Source organism: Heteronotia binoei, chromosome 8 (genome assembly GCF_032191835.1).
Source record: "Heteronotia binoei isolate CCM8104 ecotype False Entrance Well chromosome 8, APGP_CSIRO_Hbin_v1, whole genome shotgun sequence".
Classification (NCBI taxonomy): domain Eukaryota; kingdom Metazoa; phylum Chordata; class Lepidosauria; order Squamata; family Gekkonidae; genus Heteronotia; species Heteronotia binoei.
In genome coordinates this window covers 67,093,940-67,117,754 of record NC_083230.1, presented here as the reverse complement: position 1 = coordinate 67,117,754, position 23,815 = coordinate 67,093,940, and the positions used below count along the sequence as shown (strand labels likewise).

At 40.8% G+C, this 23,815-nt stretch overlaps 1 protein-coding gene across 6 annotated transcripts in view; it reads left to right on the top strand.

The window, feature by feature from the left end:
* ATP2B1 (ATPase plasma membrane Ca2+ transporting 1) overlaps positions 1-20,301 on the top strand; it is a 115,971-nt gene extending 95,670 nt beyond the window's left edge. For 4 of the 6 annotated variants that reach the window (XM_060245164.1, XM_060245167.1, XM_060245166.1 and 1 more), the window contains exons 13-22: positions 4,004-4,183; positions 4,258-4,345; positions 6,466-6,572; positions 7,988-8,179; positions 8,353-8,566; positions 8,725-8,936; positions 10,862-10,969; positions 11,369-11,551; positions 11,871-11,957; positions 17,260-20,301. In XM_060245164.1, coding sequence (XP_060101147.1) covers positions 4,004-4,183; positions 4,258-4,345; positions 6,466-6,572; positions 7,988-8,179; positions 8,353-8,566; positions 8,725-8,936; positions 10,862-10,969; positions 11,369-11,551; positions 11,871-11,957; positions 17,260-17,574 — 1,686 coding nt within the window. In that variant the 3' untranslated portion in view covers positions 17,575-20,301. Of the gene's footprint in view, positions 1-4,003; positions 4,184-4,257; positions 4,346-6,465; positions 6,573-7,987; positions 8,180-8,352; positions 8,567-8,724; positions 8,937-10,861; positions 10,970-11,368; positions 11,552-11,870; positions 12,026-17,259 lie in introns of all 6 variants that reach the window. The other 2 variants (XM_060245169.1, XM_060245168.1) reach the window with 2 other exon arrangements.
* The last annotated feature ends 3,514 nt before the right edge of the window (positions 20,302-23,815 follow it).

The following is a 23,815-nucleotide window of genomic DNA, read 5'->3' as shown; positions in this document are numbered from 1 at the left end:
TCTACAGATGACATCCTCACATCTGTAGACGATGGCAGGAAGAGGGCAAGACGACTGGGAGTCTCCCAACCTCTGACCCAAACCAATCGACAAAGGAACTGGAGGTCCAACCAATACAAAGGGAACAGATCCCCACGGCAACAGGAACCATGGAAGCGCAAACCACCGCAGTCCAAACCTTCCTTTCAACACAGACGCCAAACAACCAAGAAACCTTCAACCACACCCAAACCGTCTCTCTGACCTCCCTGCCCCGAGCCGTCCAGTCTCCCTCCATCAGCCAAACCCATCAACACGACTACAACCATTCTACACTGCCTGGAGGACCATAACATCGGACGCCTGGGTCCTCGCCATCATTCAAAGAGGCTACCTAATAGAGTTTACGTCCACTCCAAAGCACCACCGGTTCCTCACCACACCCCCGTCCGCACCCCTGCAGACGGAAATCGCGTCTCTGCTGGACAAAGGCGCGATAGAACCAGTCCCACCCCAATACCATCGCACCGGCTTCTACTCCCGGTACTTCCTGGTGCCAAAAAAGGACGGAGGACTCCGACCCATTCTCGACCTCCGCAAACTCAACCTACACATAACCTACAAGAAATTCCGTATGGTCACGCTTCAGGCAATCCTCCCGCTCATCCCAGAACGAGCATGGATGGCGTCCATAGACCTCCAGGACGCCTACTTCCACATTACAATCAACCATCATCACAGAAGATTCCTCAGGTTCGCCATAGGGAAGCAGCACTTCCAGTTCTGCTCCCTTCCCTTCGGTCTCTCCACAGCACCAAGGGTCTTCACCAAGTGCATGGCAGTAGTAGCAGCCACATTACGCCAGCAGCAGATATCAATCTTCCCGTACATAGACGACTGGCTGATCGTCGCCCATTCCAGGGAGCAACTACAACTGGACGTCTCGACCACCCTCTCCACCCTGGCCACCTTAGGCCTCCTAGTCAACCTCTCAAAATCCAAACTAGTCCCTACCCAGAGGATCCAATTCATAGGAGCAGACATCTCCACGCTCTCGCAAACGGCTTTCCTACCTCAGGACAGGGCACTCGCCATAATGTCAATGGCCAACACTATCATCGCCCAGCGCTCCCAAACAGCGCTCACCTTCCAGAGAATGCTAGGCCTCATGGCAGCAACCACAGCAGTTCTGCGGTTTGCGAAGCTGCACATGCGTCCCCTCCAAATGTGGTTCGTAAGAACTTTCCGCCCTCACACACAACATCAATCCACACTGCTCACCCTTCCACTACACATTGTACCATCCCTCAAATGGTGGACCAAGGAACGTCACCTCTACAAGGGCATGCCATTCAAGCAGACACCGCCCTCGGTGATTGTAACCACAGATGCCTCCAACTGGGGATGGGGAGCCCACTTGGAAGACCTCACGGTGCAGGGCCAGTGGACAGACTACGAACGCTCTCTCCACATAAACTGCCTGGAGCTCATCGCAGTGCACAAGGCTTTGCAGTCCTTCCTCCCATCGCTAAGGAACCAGCACGTCCAGATCACCTCCGACAACATCGCCACAGTCTTTTACATCAACAGGCAGGGCGGCACCGCCTCCGTCAGACTCTGCAAGAGAGCCCTAGCCCTGTGGCATTGGAGCATAAGCCAGGGCATCTTCCTCACGGCCGTACACCTACCAGGGGCCGAGAACACCCAGGCAGACGCCCTGAGCCGCCACTCCACCAACAACCACGAGTGGTCTATCAACAGCCGATACATCAGACAGATATTCAGCATCTTCGGACAACCGAAGATAGATGTATTTGCTTCACCGTCAAATGCCCAATGCACCCGCTTCTACATGAGAGGTCCTCCATCCCACCTCTCCAGGGGGGATGCCTTCATACAAACTTGGAAAGGAACACTCCACTACCTCTTTCCGCCCATTCCACTTATCACCAGAGTTCTACAGAAGATTCAGGTAGACCACACAAACTGCATCCTCATAACTCCATGGTGGCCGCGCCAACCCTGGTTTACGACCTTGCTGCTCCTGTCCAACAATACCTTCATCCAGCTCCCTCAAACACGGGATCTCCTCTCTCAACAGGGCGGCAGGGTCCTTCACCACAACCCGGCATCGCTCAAATTAACAGCCTGGAGAATCAGTTTCTAGACTTCCCTCCGGAGGTCCGTCAGGTCCTAGTGAACTCCAGAAAACCATCTACTAGGAAATCCTATCTATTTAAGTGGAAACGCTTCTCACACTATGCCTCACAGCACAACTTCGACCCCAACCTCGCCACTATACCTCAGGTACTAACTTACACCCTAACGCTCTCCAGAGCGGGTCTGTCGTATTCTTCCCTGAAGGTACACCTGGCAGCCATCTCTGCCTTCCACCCCCGCATCGATGGCACAACGGTATTCTCTCACCACGCGACCAGAGCTTTCCTCAAGGGCATCATTCGCCTACACCCACCAATCAAACAAGTTCTACCCACCTGGAGCCTGTCCCTAGTCCTGAGCCAACTCATGAAACCACCCTTCGAGCCCATGGCCTCCATCCCACTACACCTGCTGTCATGGAAGACGGCACTACTTACGGCCCTCACCACAGGCAAGAGGGCCAGTGACATCTGCGCATTCAGAGCAGACCCACCGTATACGATATTTCATAACAGTACGGTGGTCCTCCGACCTGACCCGACCTTCCTACCCAAGGTCGTCTCTACCTTTCACCTAGGAAGACAGTCCACTATACCAGCCTTCTTCCAGCACCCCGCGGACGCGGGACAAAGGGCACTCCACAACCTGGATGCACGGAGAGCCCTAGCCTTCTACATAGACAGAACCCGCCAAATCCGTAAAGACCCTAGACTCTTTGTCACCTACGCTACCCATAATAAGGGCAGCAGAATATCTACTCAGAGACTCTCCAAATGGATTGTTGCTGCCATCGAACTCTGCTACCAGCTGGCAAAACAACCAATCCCTCAACATATACGAGCCCACTCAACCAGAGCCGTGGCTACCTCGTCTGCCTTCATGAAAGGCATCCCTATAGAGGACATATGCGCTGCAGCCGTCTGGTCCTCCACATCTACCTTCGCCTCGCACTACGCTCTCGACGTCCGTGCCCGGCGAGATGCCTCCTTCGGACAAGCAGTGCTACGATCGATCTTCGACTAACCACTGTGAGTACCACTATCATTACGTTACGCTCTAACCCTTCATGTTCTTACAGGTCCAGCACCCACCTCCGAAGAAATGGCTCGCTAATCACCCATATGTGTGAATGCACAGAGACCACGAAGAAGATGGACAGGTTTCTTACCTGTAACTGGTGATCTTCGAGTGGTCATCTGTGCAATCACACAGACCCACCCAGCCTTCCCCGCTGCTGGAAGCTAGTAAGCACAGTTATTTCCACCTATCCGGCGGCGGGAAGAAACTGAGTGGCTAAGCACCTCCCCCTTGTCCAGGCATGCGCAGTAGCTGTCTCCTCCCAGGACAAGTGGGAGGCGCGCCAGATCTACGATCAAGATTGCTTTGAACTCTCCGAGGTCGGGGCCAATCCTGCGGATTACCCATATGTGTGATTGCACAGATGACCACTCGAAGATCACCAGTTACAGGTAAGAAACCTGTCCTTTTCCAAATGTGAGGCAAATAAGCTTGTGGTAATGGGCTTATTTAAGAAAATGGCCAGAATAAGTCACAGGAATGCTACTTCCTTAACAAAACAATCCAAGGGGTCACCTGAAAGAGAATCATGATTTTTAAGACAAAAATACGTGTTTACACACACCAATATATATGTATAATCATAACAACATGAAGACACACACTACCCCCTAGAAATGTATAGAGCCCTAGTACAATTGAAGCTCAGTTTCAGGAGGACATAGTTATACACTTCAATAGTTTGTGTGCTGGGGAGGGGGGCCAAGTATTGTCAACAGAGTATTTGAATATTTTCCTGTTGAGAATTACAATAGCAAACAGTGTTTTTGTTCCTTTTCTTAATTAGGTACCAGATGCAATAAGAAAATGCCAGCGTGCTGGTATAACTGTACGTATGGTTACTGGTGACAATATTAACACTGCCCGTGCTATTTCTTTAAAATGTGGCATTTTGCATCCTGGTGAAGATTTCCTATGCCTAGAAGGCAAAGAATTCAATAGACGAATACGTAATGAAAAAGGAGAGGTGAGTCTGGCTAATAGATGTTCTATCTTCAGTTGAAATCTTAGTTATGAGACTAATCTAAATTATCTTTACAGATAGAACAGGAGCGAATAGACAAAATTTGGCCAAAGCTTCGTGTGCTTGCAAGGTCTTCCCCTACTGACAAACACACCCTAGTAAAAGGTAAATAAATATCTTTGTATTAATATGAGTCAGTATAGTGTAGAGGTCAGTATATTAAATAGGACCTGGGAGGGTCAGATTTGAATCGCCACTCTGCCACTGAAACTTGCTGGATTAAGTTGGGCCAGTCATACACTCTCAGCCTAACCTGTCTCACTGTGTAGTTGTGAGGATAAAGGGGAGAACACTGTAAATTGCTTTGGGTGTGCACAGGGGAGAAAGGTTGGGCATAAATAGCTAAACAAAAATTTAAAAATAAAATACCAATTCTTGCATTAACTTTGGCTCTAAAGAAAAAAAAATTAGAAAAAGAGTGATGTCTATAAAAAGACTCATCAAAATGGAATATAGGCGTTCAAGAGAGCTGGAATATGGCTTTAGATAGAGGCTGTTTGAGTGTCCCCACCACCCACCCAAGTGAAGGCATTCATCCCCCCCCCATGCCTCAAGGGGAGCTGATCTCTGCCACCTGGAGAGTAGTTATAATTCTGAGTGATCTCCAGCCTTCACCTGGAGATTGGAAACAGTGGTTTTCCCAGGAGGAAATGGCATTGTACCTGTTTGAGGTCCCACCCCTCCTCAAACCACCCTCTCCAGGCTCCACCCCTTAAATCTCCAGGAATTTCCTTAACTGGAGTTGGCAAACCTGTCTCCTTTTCTTTATCTGCCCTTCTGACTTCAGTTTTCTATAGTCTCCCCCTCCCTGCAGCCTCTACATAGGAAAAGGGCAGTCTTTCTCCGCGGGGGGGGGGGGACAAAGAAGCTTGCATCAATTTCCTCTTTCCCTTTGATCTTCACCACTACCTTAATGAGGTAGGTGAGGCTGGAAATTTATGACCGGTCTGAAATTACCCTGTCAGCTTCACTGCAAGAACCTGAGTCTAGCAGACCCTGCTGTGAAGCCCTAACTCCTATGCCCTACTCAAACTCCAACACAGAATCTCCAGGATTTCCCACCAACCTGGAACTGGCAGCTGTAGTCAGGACTGGCCCCAATGAGTTCTCCCTCAGAGGGCTTTAGTGGTACCCGTGGCGCAGAGTAGTAAAGCTTCAATACTGCAGTCGGAGCCTTCTGCTCATGGCCTGAGTTTGATCCCAGCGAAAGCTGGTTCAGGTAGCCAGCTCCAGGTTGACTCAGCCTTCCATCCTTCTGAGATCGGTAAAATGAGTACCCAGCTTGCTGCGGGGAAAGTATAGATGACTGGGGAAGGCAATGGCAAACCACCCCATAAAAAGTGCTGTGAAAATGTCGTGAAAGTAACGTCACCCCAGAGTCGAAAACGACTGGTGCTTGCACAGGGGACTACCTTTGCCTTTATCTTAAGACCAACACTCTCTCTTTGATAACACTGACTTTAATCTCTCTCACTTGCTCGCTTTCTCTGTCTCTCTGGCCTACTGCGACAGGACACCATTTTTACCCATCACTGGGTATTTCCTTCCCAGAGGAAGATAGGGAGGAGTCTTCAGCCAATTGAAAGAAAGGCTTGCCTCCTCCCTCCCTCTTTCCCTCAACCAATCATGGGAAGGCTTTCTTTTTGTCTTATTCAAAGCAGTGTGGCAAGCAGCTTAGCCAATGGGGGAGTAGGGAGAGACAGCAACTGCCAGAGCCAAGGTTGGTTGTCTTTTACTGGCAGAATCAGCTTAACTAGCTAGCATCAGCCACTCAGGTAGGAGAGAGGAGCAGAGTCAACCAATGAGTTCTCCCTCAAAGACCAAAATAGGACTTGAAAGGGCCTCCTCCACTGGCTTCTACTGAGAGAACCAAGCTTGGTTGCTTTTTTAATGAGAGAAGCAAGATTACTTGCATAGCAGCAGCCACTGCCTAGCAGTTTCTCCAGAGGGCCAATCCTTGTCTATCTTCAGGCCAGCAGTAGTGGTGGAGAGCAGAGTCAACCAATGTGATGAAAGAGTAGTTGATTGATGGTTTGACAGCCCAAAGATTGATGCTCCACAGTCCCACCCAGTTCCAGCCAGTGAGGGAGCTTGGATTTGCCAAGACAAGTTAAATATCTTTTATATATAAATAAAAGAAAGCATGTTTATACTACATTAGCACATAATTGAGTTCATTAAAAACTTCATGTTTGAATTAAGTACCAATTTTTTTTTTATTTTAGGTATAATAGACAGTACAGTTTCAGAACAGAGGCAAGTTGTAGCTGTGACTGGTGATGGAACCAATGATGGCCCGGCACTGAAAAAAGCAGATGTTGGCTTTGCTATGGTAAGTTTGACTGCTGCCATTAGTGTCTCTAGTAAAAATATAGCAGCTTAAGCAGACTTAAGTTTGGTTGTAGTGGAAGCATTTATACCATGCTGATGACTGAATAAAAGAGTGTTGCCAAGATCAGAATTGAATGCACCTTGCTCTACCTGCCTAGCTTTTAGTTGACTCTGTTCCCAGAGGGTCGTGGTGCCTGGACTGTGCAGCTGAAGACAAGTCAAATGCCCATGGGTTGAATTAAGACTACAATTCCCATCAGTGGAATGGCACTTTCCTGTTTTCCCCTTCCCACTGCAACCCAGTGATTACCACTAAAATGCTGCTTTTCAAGGGTGGAGGACTGCTTGGAGTGACATGCAGAGAACTGTGTTGCTGTTTCTTGTGGCAGAGAAGATTGTGCAAAGCTTACCCCTAATTATTTAACTAAGAAGTGTGGTGGGTTGTGAGATGTTAATGCGGTTTCTGCTAAACTGATACAACTACTGAGCATCTAATTTTGAGATCGGTTTTCATTTGTTGTTCCTGTTCCTTGTTGCAATGGAATTGTGACACCATAACTAAGATCAGTGTAGACTACTTTATCTTTGTAGAACTTGGTGTCAGGTAGATAGCTTACATTAATAACACTGAACCTTGCACACTTTATGTATTTTTTTTCTTTTTGATGCTGACTAGGTAAAAATGTTTTTTCCAAAAGCAGAACCAACCAGTCTAGTTATGTTTGTGGGAAGCCAAACTGTAGATACCTCCCATACTGTTCTCATGTAACATTTGAAGTCATAGTCCAATGCTTAGTTGATGCTAACTTGTATAGAATTAACCATTTGGTACCAGTAGCTAACTGTTACTCTTATGAGAAAATATATTGCCTTTGTGTGCTAAAATTAAATTGAGTTGCTTTAATGGCATGAAAAACTCAAGTACTATTCTGCCATCTAGTGGTTTTGTAGGTTAACTTTTTAAAACATGCTAGCAAGAGCAAAGATGTTTAGAAAATCCCACCTAAGCATAAAATGTGTGAGATGCTGAAGGCAAATGCATATTTAAATCTCCAGTTTCCACTACTGCTGTTACACAGCATTCTTCATTAAGTTTGCTGCTGTTCATTTCAACAAATCAAGTAGCTGGTTTGGATGAAAGCAGTACAACAAAATTAATTGCTGTGATCAACCTGTGCTTTAAACTGTTGACATTACCAGTTACTTTTAAGCTGAAGGAATGACAGATGTTATCATTTTGAGGTTGCATAAATTTGATGCTGTTTTGATAGTTTTTTCACTACCCAGTCTTTAAAGTATATTAAAGCACAGTGTTATAGAACCACCTGGTGGTAAGCGCTTAAATACTGTGTATCTGCTTAAAATATGATAACACCCACTGCTGCTTATGTTTTGTTTTTTGGTCATTCCTTTCAGGGTATTGCTGGAACAGATGTTGCTAAAGAAGCTTCTGATATCATTCTTACAGATGACAACTTCTCAAGCATTGTTAAAGCAGTTATGTGGGGACGAAATGTATATGATAGTATTTCCAAGTTCCTTCAGTTCCAGCTTACTGTCAATGTAGTAGCCGTAATTGTTGCTTTCACAGGAGCATGTATTACACAAGTAGGTATTTATGTGCTAATTTTCAGCTGTAAATTCTGTTACATATAGAATCGTTCTTAGAGCCTCTTATCTCTTTGCAGGAACATTGCTATATTTCAGTAGAGTATTTCTAGTTCAAAAAATTGTTGACTTCTAGAATATTTGTGATATGTTAGGAAACATTGTTTTTATAGGATTCTCCCTTAAAAGCTGTTCAGATGTTATGGGTAAACCTTATCATGGACACCCTGGCCTCTCTTGCTTTGGCAACGGAACCACCCACAGAATCTCTCTTGCTTCGAAAACCATATGGTAGAAATAAACCTCTCATTTCACGCACAATGATGAAGAATATTCTGGGCCATGCTTTCTACCAGCTTGTGGTTGTTTTCACACTTCTGTTTGCAGGTAAGAATTCTAAAAAAATGGTTGTATGTTTGAGTAATAAGCTCTTGTGCCTAGCCCTTGAAAACTGCTATTGCAGGTCTCTAGTATCCCATTTTTTATGGGAATGTTTTATCTCTGAATTAGCCCTGGATATTTAGAATATATCACTCTCTCCACAGGCGAAAAAATCTTTGACATTGACAGTGGAAGAAATGCACCACTGCATGCTCCTCCTTCAGAGCACTATACTCTTGTATTTAATACATTTGTGATGATGCAACTCTTTAATGAAATAAATGCCCGAAAAATTCATGGTGAAAGAAATGTATTTGAAGGAATTTTCAATAATGCTATCTTCTGTACTATAGTTCTTGGCACATTCATTGTACAGGTGGGTAGACAATTACTGATGACAAATATATTGAGTAATTGGTACTTTCTGTGTGTCAGAATAGGTATCACTGGGCAGGACATAATACGTAGTATATAATTTTATGTCATTCTTAGAAATCCAACTAACTGAAACATAAGGTTGTTACTAGTGTATACTGCCTTTCTGCCAATCAGGACTGCCATTATTCTAATGCATTTACAAGTCCAACATTAGCTCCTTTCTTTCTTTTTTTCTTTTTTTTTGTGCGAAGCAAATTTTATTACATACAAAACAATTTACATATTGGGACAACATACACAATAAAATATACACACTTTACACATCAATATCACTAACTAACATAAAACATTTAATGAAGCGATTGAGCTAAGAAAAAGAAAACTATAGCTATCATTTTTTCATATCATTTCATACCCTAATTGTTTAGCCCATAAATACATCGGATTCCAGGTCTCTTTACATTCTTCCACATTTCCTCCTTTCAGTCTACACGTTAACATACCCATTTCTGCTGCTTCCATTAATTTAGACAAAAATTCGTTTTTGCTTGCCGTTTGTGGCTTTTTCCAGTATTTAGCATACAATATCCTCGCTATAGTAATAATATGCAGTAACAGCCTTTTCATTTTTTTTGGTAATGTGATTTGACAAATATTTAGTAAATATAGTTCTGGTACATGAGGAATTCTCGTTTTTAACATCTTTTGGCACCAGAGAGATATCTGTACCCAATATTTTTTCGCAAAGTCACATTTCCACCACAAGTGATATAACGAACCCTTTACTTTCGTGCACTTCCAACATTTGTCCTAACTATTTGGAAAAGCTTTAGAGAGCCTTTTGGGGGTATAGTACCAGCGGTAAACCATTTTATACAAATTTTCTTTTAGTAAAGAGGATTTAGACAATTTAAGATTTTCTTTCCAAATTTTTCCCCAATTATCTAAGTCAATAGTATAGCCAAATTCTTGTAACCATTTAATCCTACTTTCCTTTACATTTTCCTCTTCCATCTTCATTTCCAATAACCAAGTATAGCATCTAGAAATCATTTTTTTATCAGATTCCAATATAATACAATCGAATTCATTCAATTTTTTTGGAAAACCTAACCCCTTATCTAACATGTACCTAGACTTAACTTGTGTTCTCAGCCACCAATCCATTTTAGAAATTGCCTCGATATTCAATTCCTGTTTGGCATCAAGTAGGCTTTCGTAAGTGTAATCTTCTTCCCAGTTAAAAAGATTTGGTTGAACCGATGCTTCGACCGGGGAAAGCCATTTGGGAGTATATTTATATATCTGATTTTTAACCTCAAACCAACTTTTATATAAGGACTTTCTTATTTCGTGTCTAAAAAAAATACTTCCTTTTATTGGCCGGTCGTACCAAATAAGTGCTCCTTTCTTAATTACACTTTGCCCTCTGTGGATTTTAAGGTACAAGACTGGACTTCAGAACCTCCAAGTAATTAATTACTACAATGCTTGTTGAAATTAGTGTACATTAGTTTCACTTCAAATTACACAATTTGAGTAGAAATTATATTTGAATGCCAGATTAAATGTGTTTTGACCTGATACTGATAACTTTTGGAAGGGGGATATTGACTAATACTTTTAGCTTTAACTGATAGTTAAGCAAAATTGAAGTAGGCATGTCATGTGATTAATTAGGAAGTACTCTTTCAGATGCTTATTTTTGCAACACACTAGCAATACTTCTAGAGTAAACAAACTTTGATTCTGTAAACAGCTTCATACAATGGCAACTTGAAATTTAAAAATAGGGAGCAATTGCATTCGTAGTTATTGCAGGTCTGAATAAATGTAAGCAGCTGCATTTGCTAATCTGGAAGTGAGCTCCTAAACTGTGTAATGTTTGGTAGCCAACAAACCTGTTTTCATTTCTTTTAACAGATAGTTATAGTGCAGTTTGGTGGAAAGCCTTTCAGTTGCTCAGAACTTACAGTAGAACAATGGCTATGGTCAATTTTTCTAGGAATGGGAACACTACTTTGGGGCCAGGTAAGCAGCAATATCTGCATTTTCAGCAAGTGAATTGCACAATGCAAGTGTTCTGTACAAGTATTTTGTTATAAACTGTAAATTTTCTATTGTAAGCAAATTATTCCATGCTTCATTACTTCCATTTAGAATTTTCAAACAACTCTGGGAAAGGCAGCCTTTATTGGCAGTCTTCCCTACTGTTGCCAAATACTAGTAGTATGCATTTATTGCATCTACTAATGTTTTTTGCAATGCAGGCTGGTTTCCTATGGCCTTACAATTTCCTAGTAAAGTTTTGGGGATAAATCTATAGTCATTTTTTGGGAATTGTATTTGACAGAATACCTAAATCCAAATTGTGTGAAGTTTCAGCTTTTAAATAAAACTGCCTTCCCCCCCCCCCCCATTTGCCCATAGTTGATATCAACAATTCCAACCAGCCATTTAAAATTTCTAAAAGAAGCTGGCCATGGAACACAGAAGGAGGAGATTCCAGAAGAAGAACTAGCTGAAGATGTCGAGGAGATTGATCATGCTGAAAGAGAACTCCGACGTGGTCAAATTTTGTGGTTTAGGGGCCTAAACAGGATACAAACTCAGGTATGGTCTTGGAAAAGGTAGGAGACAGTGAGGGTTGAGGGGGTTATGAATCTTCCCATTGCTCTCAGTTCCAGTATGGGGTGAGGGGTGGGGAAGTAGTTGTAAAACTGTATGAATGTTCCCTACATGGGGAAATGGATTATTCTTATGCCTCAAGCGCCTTCTTCACTTCATCGCTGAATGCCTCTTTTGCTTCTTTATCTGCTCTATAAAAGTGCCTTTTTTCTTTACTTTTTATGTGTTATAGATGGGATGGTCCTTTCTCTTGTTCTCTCTCTCTCTTGCTGAGCAAGCTGTCACAATCTCTGATTCCTTGCAGATGGATGTAGTGAATGCTTTCCAGAGTGGAACTTCCATTCAGGGGGCTCTAAGGCGGCAACCTTCCATCGCCAGCCAGCATCATGATGTAACAAATATTTCTACCCCTACACATGTAGTGTTTTCCTCTACTACTACTGCTTCTACTACTGTGGGGTGTGAGTGTGTGTTCCTAAGTGCATGAATTTAACATTTCCTGATCCGCACACCTAACGTTTCTCATTTTCTCCTCTAGTCTTTAAATTCATCGTTAAAGCTTCTCATTATTTCTCACAAAATGGAAGTCCTCAAACCCATTCCTTTTTTTTCTTTGAGGGCTACAACACAGGTGGAACAGTTGCAGCAAAGATTTACAATGAATGCTGTGAGCCTGCGTATATTGTGCCTTTGTTCTTGCGCAGAGGAAATGTTAAGAAAAAGAGAAAAAACAAGTGGAATTAGAAATAACTGTGATAAATATTTGAGTATATGCCTTCAACTGTAACTGTTTGCAAGAAGCTATACAATATAATTTGAGAAATTACAAATTGCCCCAACATAAGGAGGTGACTTTAAGATGCTTACTGATTGGGAATAGAACTTAAAATATAACTTATGCAATATTTGCAACTTACAAAATAGGCATTTGGCTTGAAATCTTGACTCTGCATTCTTTTGTTGCAGAGATAAGTTTGCTTTTGTTTCAGGCTTGATGCAAGCTTGTAGAACTCTGTTAACTTTCTAAAACTCTATGGTGCTTTTAACTCCAAAGTTTGTTAGTTGGACATTTCTTAAGTCCTTTTGCCAATAGTACTTGAACTTCTCTTGGTTAATTTAAGTAACTTTTCTTCTAGTTTATTTTTCCACAAGAGATCTTTCTGTGTTAATCCCCTGTAGTGATTGGAATCAGAATGCTTAATTGAAAATGCATAAATTAAGATTACAAATATTTGTGGAGAAAGGGCACAATTACTTTAGAATCCTTTAAATTAACCTTAAACCCTAAAACTTTTAAGTTTTTTTCCTGAATGGGGAAGGCACATTATTTCTAAATATAAATTTTCAGGTTTAATTTTATTCCAGTAGAAAATAAATGGCTGCCAGTTCTTAATAAATAGACTTTGAGAATCTGTTCTCTCTTCACACTCCTCTTTATATGCCCTTACAGAGCCAGTATAGGATTACATGGAACTGTATTTCAGTCTTTTGCTTAACATTTTAAAAATAGCCTGCCAATATTTGCTTGCCACTTGGCACTATCATAGGATTTGGGGGGACAATACCTGTTAATTCTGGTATGTTTGAAATTTTTATATGCTGAGATTTCTGTTGACTAAGTTAGGACACAAGGTGGTCAACAGCAAAAGTATCTAGATTATCTAAAACAAGTACAGTATTTAATCTAAGCACGGTACAATACTAAGTATACACATAAGCTTCAAAAATACCACTTGACAAGTCACCTATAAACCAGTCTTGTTTCCCTAGATCACGTAAGATTTATGTATTATAGGCATTGTAGGCAGCAATCTTAAGCAAGTCTACTTCGACATGTCCTTATTCAAGAGGACTTACTCTCAGGAAAGTGTTCTTAGGATTTCAGCCATAGTCTCTTACAATAGAGAAGTGTAAGCAGATGTTTTTCTGTTGCTTACTATGGGATAATATTGTTGCAAGGCACCTCTTTGATACATCAGGTTGGGCTCAAAGATGCCTTTCTGTAAGCAGAAGGCTGTCATTCTTAGAGGAGTAATCTGTAGTTTTTTCCCCAGATCTTGCACTTGAACAGAGGTCATCTATGCTGTAGCAAATGTTTTGTGTTTCCAGTAGAATCAGTGTGTTCAGAACTCTATATGTCTTTTTGTCTTGAACATTTTTCTTATATGTTACCATGGTCAATTAATAATTAAAGGCTGTTTCATTGTCAAATTTACGTGTAACAGACATGCAAGTACAAATATTAATACTGTTTCTATACCATGAATTGTCAGTTTAGCAAAGCTCTTCCAAGAAATATTGCAGTTAAACTGCATTTGGTGGTGATCAGGCTGCAATATTGAGAGTTGGGTGAGGGGAGAGAACAGAATTTTAAAAGCCTCAACATTGCCAAATCTGTGGGTATTTAAATCTGGAGATTGGAGCCATGAACAGACAAGAGAGATCTTTTCACAAACCTGAAAAACGCTCAAGGTTTGCATAAAAATCTAAATCTATCCAGGTAATCACCCACAAAATAATTGCAGACCATGTAGCTTTAAGAAATGAATGCCCTCAGTGGCCATCACTAGGCCAATTTCAAACATACCAGAAACATACCACAGTGCTGCCAGCCTTCAAGACTTGGTATCTGTCAGTAAAAGGCAAAGGGGAATGGGCAGGTCTCCTTTTAGGCCTGTTCTGGCCTTTAAGGGAAGACTCATCAAGACCAGGCCTGGCTCCAACCACTGGGTGAATTGATACCATGCAACCTGCATGACTCATTCAGGCCTAGCTGGTTGCTACTGTTCAACAGCAGCTACCTCATGAAAGCCAGTATAGCATAATGGTTAAGAATTTCAGATTAGGATCTGAGACACCAAGGTTCTAATCACCACTGCATGCTGTAAATCCACTGAGCGACCTTGGCCCAGTGACACATTCTCAGCTTAACCTACTTCACAGTATTGTTGTGAGGATAAAATGAAGGACATGAGAATGATTAAGCAACTTTGAGTCCCCATTGTGTAGAAAGGCAGAGTATAAATGAAGTAAAATAAATATAGGGGGCAGGTAGAAGGTAGGTTGGTTAGTGGGTGAAAATGAAGCAGGGAAAAGAGGAGGACATGAGAACTGCCAGCAGAAAAGAGAGAGTAAATAGCATAGGGAAGGAGTATTTAGGAGAAAGTGAAGTGCCCCCTGCAAGTCTTTGTGGGTTCCCCATCACACAGCTGGGTCTAGCAACCAACATCACACAACTTAGTCAGTTTTCCCCAGGGCTTTTTTTCATTTGCATATTAGGCCACACTCCCTGACATCACCATTGTTTCATGCAGAGCTTTTTTGCAGAAAAAGCCCAGAAGGGACTCATTTGCGTATTAGTCCACGCCCTCTGACACCAAGCCAGCTGGAACTGCATTCCTGTGCGTTCCTGCTAAAAAAAAAGCCCTGGTTTTCCTACCAGAGGAAGGGAGGGGAGAGGAAGCCGAATAGGGGGAAGATAAATGTAGGTTGGTTTGGTGGATGGGAAGGAAAGAAGGAAACAGAAATAGGAGGTAGGCTATGGGGACTTCCAGAGAAAAAGGAAATCCTGGGGAAGGGGGAAATGAGATCCCCTGCGGGTTCCTCATCACACAACTAGACTGATGGCCAGCATCACACACGCAAGACCAGCCTAGCAGCTGGCTCCACATAAATGAGCCATGGTTTTCCTGGATAGAGGCTACCAGGGGGAAGGAAACCTGAATACAGGGAGGCAGCAGTAAGGGTAGGTTGACTGGTAGATGTGAAGGAAGAGGAAAATGAGGGAAGGCTGTGTGGACTTTCAGAGAAGACAAAGAGGAAATAGTTGGAGAGGGGAAAATGAGATTCCACCCCCCCCCCACAAAAAAATGCAGGCCCCCTGCTTTCCTCTGATACTATAGAACTGAAACTGCACATCAGATTCCACTAGTGGAAGTGGGTTTTTTTCCATAGAAAGAAACCATCCTCTGAAACAAGAGCCTTGTGCTAAGGGAAGGCTCTTTTCTGAGGAGTAAAGCGGAACATTAATGAAATAATTTTGTGGGAACCCACCCTCCCATGAAATTGTGCTTCTGGATGAGAAAAGTGAGACAACTGCTTTGAATAAAACCTCCTAATCCTGATGAAATTTCCAGAAGCAAATTACAATATACAATATTGCTATTATTTATACGTACTGATTTTCAAGCTGCGTCTGCAAAGAAGTTCTCAACCTTCATTAAATGCTGCAAGTCCATATTAAAAGCACCTCAAATTTCAGCCATCAAATTTCAACCGTCAAACCATCAAATTTCAGCCATCAAATGAACTGATGAAATGAGAGTTGAGTGAGGAGAAAGAATAGAATTTTAAAACAATGAACTCGGATACTACAGAACATAGTGTGTTTTTAGTTCCTCTGACCATGTAGTGGGAAAGAAGAATTAGGTGGGAGTAACTGAATCAATCCTGGAATAGCTTTACAATGATGTGATCACTCCACCTTCCCTGTCTGTCACCGGACGATTGGTCTTACATGGCATCTGTGGTAAAGGAGGGGTTGGGCTAGATGTACTGTATTAACATTGGTGGCAGTTTCATTCAACATAGTGAAATATACAGATTTTCAACTCTTTAGATAAACTGGGTTGGTTCTCTTGGCCCAAGAAAACAAATGATTGACTGCTGTGTAACAAGTATACAGAATCTCAATACTTGCTATGTTGTGTTCTTTCGATTCTGTGGAAATTAATTTCACCATTGTTTGAGCTTATAAAGGTTTCCATCAGTATGAGAATCTGCTGTTTCCATAACTCTTTCATATATGTTTCTATTTTGTTTCATTTTAGTACATGTGCATGTGACTGAAATGTTTCACCTCACAATGTGCAAGTAGAGGACAGCAAACATCTGTATCTTACAGATAAAATATTTTGTATTTCTTCTTGATGCCACACATCCTTGGTGGAACTTGTGACATACCTTACTATGAAATTATTTTCTCTGTGGTGTATACTCAAATATTTATAGCTATAGAGTTGTTTTGCATGGTAATGGAGAAAAATGAAACCTTTTGATACTGTTTGCTTTGCTTTTTATAGTTGGAAGCATCTTAATTCACAGCATTAGGGAAAAATAAACAATCTACTCAAGAATTATAAAATTATAAACACACAGGGCTTTTTTTCAGCAGGAACTCCTTTGCATATTAGGCCACATATTCCTGATGTAGCCAATCCTCTAATAGCGTACAGGGCTGTTATTACAGGGCCTACTGTAAGCTCCAGAAGAATTGGCTACATCAGTGGTGTGTGGTCTAAAATGCTAAGGAGTTCCTGCTACAAAGGGGGAAAAAAGCCCTGTAAACACACCTCTTTGCAAAACTAACATTTTTTTTCAAGTTCATTAAATCAAGCAATGCTTTTTCAGATTGGCTTTTTAAATAGAAAACGATGTGTTAATTTAAGTGTAATATTAAATTTGTAGAACTCTCAATTTTTTCAGTGCATGTCATTTTTATTCCTACTGTAGCATGATAGGGCTGTACTGAAATGCTCTTCATTTTATTTACAGTTTATTTCAAGTTCCACTGCATTACATACAAATTCAAGTTCACTCATGTCTAGCTGTTTGTGGATTCAAACTCATAAAACCATGTTCCACCGATTGTAAGCCTGCTGTATACTAACCTTGGTGTATTTTCATATTTACAGATCCGAGTGGTGAACGCGTTTCGTAGTTCTTTATATGAAGGTTTAGAAAAGCCGGAGTCAAGAAGTTCAATCCACAACTTTATGACGCATCCAGAGTTTAGAATAGAAGATTCTGAGACTCATATTCCCCTTATTGATGATACTGATGCTGAAGATGATGCACCAACAAAACGCAACTCAACTCCTCTTCCACCCTCTCCCAACAAAAATAACAATGCAGTTGACAGTGGAATTCATCTTACAACAGACTTGAACAAGTCTGCTACCTCTTCATCCCCAGGGAGCCCATTACATAGTTTGGAAACATCACTCTGATTGTAAGCTGAATGTTTAACACATTCGCTGCATTGTAAAGAAACAAATTGAAACTTGGGTCTTCTACTCATTTTGATGGGCAAGAAGGTATTCTTGTCTTGGACTTCAACAAGAAGATACACACTTGTATGAATGTAGATTTATTTTTTTAAAAAAGAGCTTTCTGCCAGACTTGAGGGTGCTTTGGGGAGGGGGGGAGTAATAATGAACTCTGACAGATAAACAGTAACTTGGCATAAGTGACCTGTGGATCATCAGCTGTACTTAAGAATGGCCCTTGTGAGTGGATTAAGCAGAGCTTTAGTTTCTCCTTCCTTTTTGAAGGGAGGGCTGGGAAGGGCGAGGGAGCCCTGGATCACTGAATTGATAACTTTAATTTCTGTTGTTGGCTGTTAATAATTTGGATTATTTATGTTTATAAATGATACAGATCTGTTTACAAGGTTTGTAGATACTTTTTGTTCCTGTTCATAGATGGGAAGCTTCCTTATAAATGATGCAGAAGAAAAAAATTAGTCCATCAAATACTGCTGTATTTTCAGGAAAAGGGTGTTTCTATTGAAACTGTACTAAATTTTTGCCTGCAATTTACCCTGTTAAATATTGTAGATAAAATTGCTACTACTAATAGCCAAATAGGTGACACTAATGCTTTGTAAAAACCATGAGCAGTGGTGTTCTAATGAAGTTATGGCCTCTGCCCTAATTAGTTTCTTAAACATTTACTACTTAATGGTTTTGAAACAACTGTTAAATTTTTAAAAATTGAGAAACTTGATGAATAACTTCTGTTCAAAATTTAATAGAGGATTGTTTAATGCAGGACAATGTGATGGAACTTGCTTGAAATACTTTTGTTATCTCAGGCAAAATGGATTAAATCAAAATACATCAGAACCTTAGTCCTTTTGGTTTTTGTCTAAACACAGTAGCTTAGTGCTGTCTTGGTGAACTGTGAGTGGAGCTGTTTATTTTTCTGATCTAGTATCCTTACAGCATGAAGGCTGTTGGCATTTGGAACAATATGAATAGGTAGCATACAAGTTTTCTTTTGTTTTGAAATTCATTTGTAAAAATAAATCGGCCCTTTTTATTAAAATAAATATGCACCAATGGTTTTTACAGGACTCGGTCCCTTTACAATATGAAGAACTTACAAATATTGCTTTAATTTTGGTGGGTTCATTTGGGTGGAGATTTAGTAAATATCTTGCAATTTTCCATTTTCTCATTGATACAATGGAAGGTTTGCAGTAGGTCAGACTAGGAGACCTTATCTAGGGCTAAAGGACTTAGTAGCAAAATTTGTCCTATATTTTTACTTGCTTATTTAATTTTTAAAAAATCACTAATTGGACTTGTATTCAAACCACTGATGATCCTTGTAAACAACTTTCTGGGGGCCAAAAAAGCAAGAAAATAATGTTCACACGTGAAGATCTACAAACTGACTTCTTAAAAGCCGCTGTCTTTACAGTTCATTCCTCCTTTTTTCTGTCTTTTTAACCTTTTCTCTTCCTAAAGTTACTAGATACTTTTCTTTTTGCCAAGGGAGTGAAACGATGAATAAGAATGCTAAAGAAACTTAGTTCAAATAAATAGTTTGAAAGTACTGCCAAGTGGAAAAGTGAAAGACCATCCTTAACAGTAGCTCCTTTGTGTACTGAGCCATGGCTGAAGACACCCAGGGAATGATCTTTGTTTATTTTAAAGTCCTTTTGTAAGAGCTGTGCCTTTCTCACAAGGGAAACTAGAATGTATTTTAGCTGCTAAGTTAGGCCTTGACTTGCCCCAGTTGGAGGAGAAAAGTTCTGGGGAAACTAGGTTAACAAAGGAGATGGGGATAATGCACCATTAAAATATTGTTATGTCCTCTGACACAACATATAATGGTGGATGCAGCATGTTCCCACTCCTTACTGCACTTCTGTGACCTCCAGTATTAACTTTTCAGAGGTCAAAAGGAACTGCTTAGGAAAGGGCAGCACTGGAAAGATTGCATCCATAGAGTGTAGAATTTAACTCAAGTACCAGACTCTATTCCATAGAGGTAACACATGATTCAGACACATAAAAGCCAGTTGTCAAAAGTTTCTACTTAAGATTGTAGTGATTGAGCCACACTTCAGTGGGCAATAAACAAGCCATCCTTAAGGTTTTTATGCACTGCGTCTCACTGTCAGCTACTTGCTCTAATTGGAAAGAAATGTATTTTGAGAAACTTAAGCAGATTTATAGGTAGGCAAAGAATGCCTGCAACATGCTGAAATTAGTGGATCTTAAATGTTGAAACTATCCAGCTTTGAGAATCAGTGTGCTAATACTTTTGTTAAATTTGAACACAAACTTTCAGGTTTTTTCCTTCTGTCTTAATGGTAGTCATGACTGCATTTGAATGTCAAAATCTACTGTGAATTCTACATTTCAGACCTTTGGAGGAAACTTAAATGTAGACTTTTGTGTACAAAATATTCTTTTTTAAAAAATTCTGTTGACCAGCAGTACATTGAGTCTTAATAACAAGTGTAAGAGAAACCCAAAATCAGGAATACTTGTTCTAACACTTTACTAATGTGAAAGCAACAGAACATGGCATCATGAAAAAAATATCAAAACAATAACTACTGCTTTTCAATTGCTGAGCACCCCATATTGCTTTTTCTGGTTGTAAGGTGTACTTACCTTGCTCATTGTAACTTAAATAAATAAATGTGCTGTTTATCTGTCTTTGAATGGGGATTGAAATTTTTGGAAGAGTATTTTATGTGAAATACATAACTTTGTTTTACATAAGCAGCCTGCTCTGCATTTTTTTTTTAGAATTACGTATGTATATGTACTTTATTGGTTGGCTAATATTTACTTGCTTATACTGAATTAGCACTTCTAGGCATTTACTGAATGTAAACCTTAAAGGCATGCGTTGAGTGAAAGGGCTCAAACAAGGTGATAAAACACCACCAACTCTGTGTTCCCAGAGCAGTTAATCCCACAGGGCTTGTGAATTTTTACCCACAGGGTATTGTGAATTTATTACCAAATACCTTCTTGGTTCTGTTTGATATCTGGTTTCTTCAAAATAGGATTGTAATCAGGTTCTTGTTCATTTGCCCTTATTAATGTTCTTTATGTGTTTCCCTGTTTCCCTTTAACCTTATAGTTTTGAAACAGATCTCTATATTAATATACATAGCTCTTTTCTGTATTTCTTCTAATTGAGGTATATAGACACAGAAACAGAACTTAACATAGAACCAGATGTGGGTGACTTGCTTTTTACAAGTCTTCTGATCAATTCCCATTGTTGTTGTGATGTTATAGCAGGTCTATCAATTTCCTATAACGGTGCAAGTGCAGAATTTGGAATAATCTCCCTATGATTATACAGAGCAGCAAGATATTCAGGATGAAGCTGCTCCTTGCTGCAGTTGTGAGCATGTATAGAATCTAAGGTGTGGCACTGTGCTTACACTATAGCCTGTCTTCAGCACATTGAATATTGTGTACATCTTTTTCCAAACTCATTAGCTTTATCTGGCTGCCCACCAATGTATATAAACAGTTTGTACAAGTAGTGTTCAGGTTTATGCCTGGAAGAAGCAGACTGTCAATGACTGAATGTATAGTCACTGAAGTACCAGTTTTGAGATGCTGGGTCTGACACACTGTTGAAGATATTAGCATGGTTTCATCAGGTTAATAACAGCAAATGATCACAGTATTTCTAATTCTTAATCATACCATCCCTAAAGAGTCTAGAAAAGAGATGTCACTAAGATCCTCTATTAAGCAGATTTTAGTTCAATACAAGTTAGTGGTTTATTCATGCAGAAAGTTTCCCCTTCCTGTAACAGCAGTCAGGTTTTTATTCCAGTCAGCTGAGTGCACACTCACTGAAAATGAAAATCAAGTGTTCTTTTCACTTGAAAAGAGCAAGTTCACATCTTAGAGTATAAGACCTTTCCAGATATTGCATCCTGCAAGAATCCTCTTTCCCATTAAGTATTGTCCTTCTTAAGTATTTGTGCCATCACTGGAATTAAAAACAGAAGACACCTGTAAAAATAAATAAGCATATCTATCACAGACTAGCCTTTGGGATAGAAGTAGCAAATTGCTCTGAAGGGAAATGCTCAAGAAAGAAACAGCACCAGCTGAGTATTGTGTAATTAAGAACATAAGAGAAGCCATGTTGGATCAGGCCAACGGCCCATCAAGTCCAACACTCTGTGTCACACAGTGGCAAAAAAAATTTTATATACACACATACACTGTGGCTAATAGCCACTGATGGACCTGTGCTCCATATTTTTATCTAAACCCCTCTTGAAGGTGGCTATACTTGTGGCCGTCACCACCTCCTGTGGCAGTGAATTCCACATGTTAATCACCCTTTGGGTGAAGAAGTACTTCCTTTAATTGCATCCCATGACCTCCATTCACACTAGTAAGATTATGAAAATGTAAACCCTGGAATTGTATGGTGCTCCCCTACAGTATGCTATATTGATCTGACTCAGCTCTGCTATGACTGCTGAGCAAAGTTTTGTTTCTCTTTATGAAAAAGAGATGTGACCTGAATGGTCAAGAATATAAATGGTTCTAAGGATGTGCAGATTGAATGCAGAAAAATAGTATTACATCGATAGAAAATAATGCAGTGGCAGCAAGATAACACAGCAAACAGAGATAGTATATATCTGTGTCCTATATATAGTATAATCTATAGTCCCTTTTCCTTTGAAAGAGGCTTTTACAAACCATTCTGTGACACTATAGCCCTATTACCTTTTGCTCTCCTGAACCAATCCTGTTTTACATAATTTGTGGAATGACAGAAGCCTTCCTGTGAAATTTGTGGAATGACAGAAGCCAGTTTGGTGTAGTGGTTAAGTGTGTGGACTCTTATCTGGGAGAACCGGGTTTGATTCTCCACTCCTCCACTTGCAGCTGCTGGAATGGCTTTGGGTCAGCCATAGCTATCACAGGAGTTGTTCTTGAAAGGGCAGCTGTTGTGAGAGCCCTCTCAGCCCCACCCACTTCACAGGGTGTCTGTTGCGGGGAGAGAAGATATAGGAGATTGTAAGCTGCTCTGAGTCTCTGATTCAGAGAGAAGGGCAGGGTATAAATCTGCAGTCGTCTTCCTGAGAATGGGTTATTTTTGATCTTGCCCATTTGCAGGCCCTGTTGTTGCAGAACATAGAGGCAGCCTTGCACATAAGAAGGCCAAGGCCAAGGTCTCGGATTTTTGTATGTGGTAAGTAGTACGTTGAATTGAACCCAGTAATTGATAGGTAGCCAATGCAGGAACTGCAGAAAAGGTGCTATATGCACATTCCACCTAGCTCCTGATACTGAGCTGTGGCATTTTTTACCAACAGGAATCTGAGTTGACTTCAAGGGCACACCCATGTAGAGTGTATTACAGTAGTCTAGTCTTGATGTTATTGTGACATGGATCCAGGTAGCTAGATTTGCCAAGTCAAGATAGGGAGAACATCTTCCAGACCAAATGAAGTTGGAACAAAATATTTTAACAGCTATATTAACTTGTTACTCCAATAGTAATGCTGGGTCTTGTATAACAAAGTAAGCAAGGGTCCACTGAACCCCAGTGACAGTGGGAAATAGTGTCTTTCAACACATCAGCTTTCCCAACCAGTATTGCCTATATCTTATCAGGATTTGGTTTCAATTCATTCTTTTAAAATAGTTTAATCAAAACAGCCAGATAGTATGTCAGGATCGATACTATATCGCACATGGAGCCTTGAATAGAGAGCTATGGAACTGAGTGTCATCATTAGCATGCTGATGTTACCCAATTCTAACCCTATGAATGATTTCTGCTAAGGCACTAAAAATAAGAGATTGTAAGGCTACGCCCTGAGGAACACCATAGGACAAGTCTTACACTGGTGAAAACTGGCCTCCAATAGCAACGCCTTGAGACTGGTTTGTGAGGAATGATTTGAACCAGTCCTGATACCTTCTTCTAATTACAAATGTTTCAACAAGATGACATGATCTGCTGTATCAAAGGCTGCAGAAAAATCCAATAGGAGCATGAAAGAGGTGTAGCTAAGGAAAGGCACCCTTGATCAATGACTGATCTGTGCTATACACCAAAGGCTTGTTAATGTGATCTCTACATGATTTCAATAGTCAGGATCCAGAGCACAAGTAGTGGCTTTCACAGATCTCAAGATCCTATCAAAATCCATCATGATCACCAGGTTCT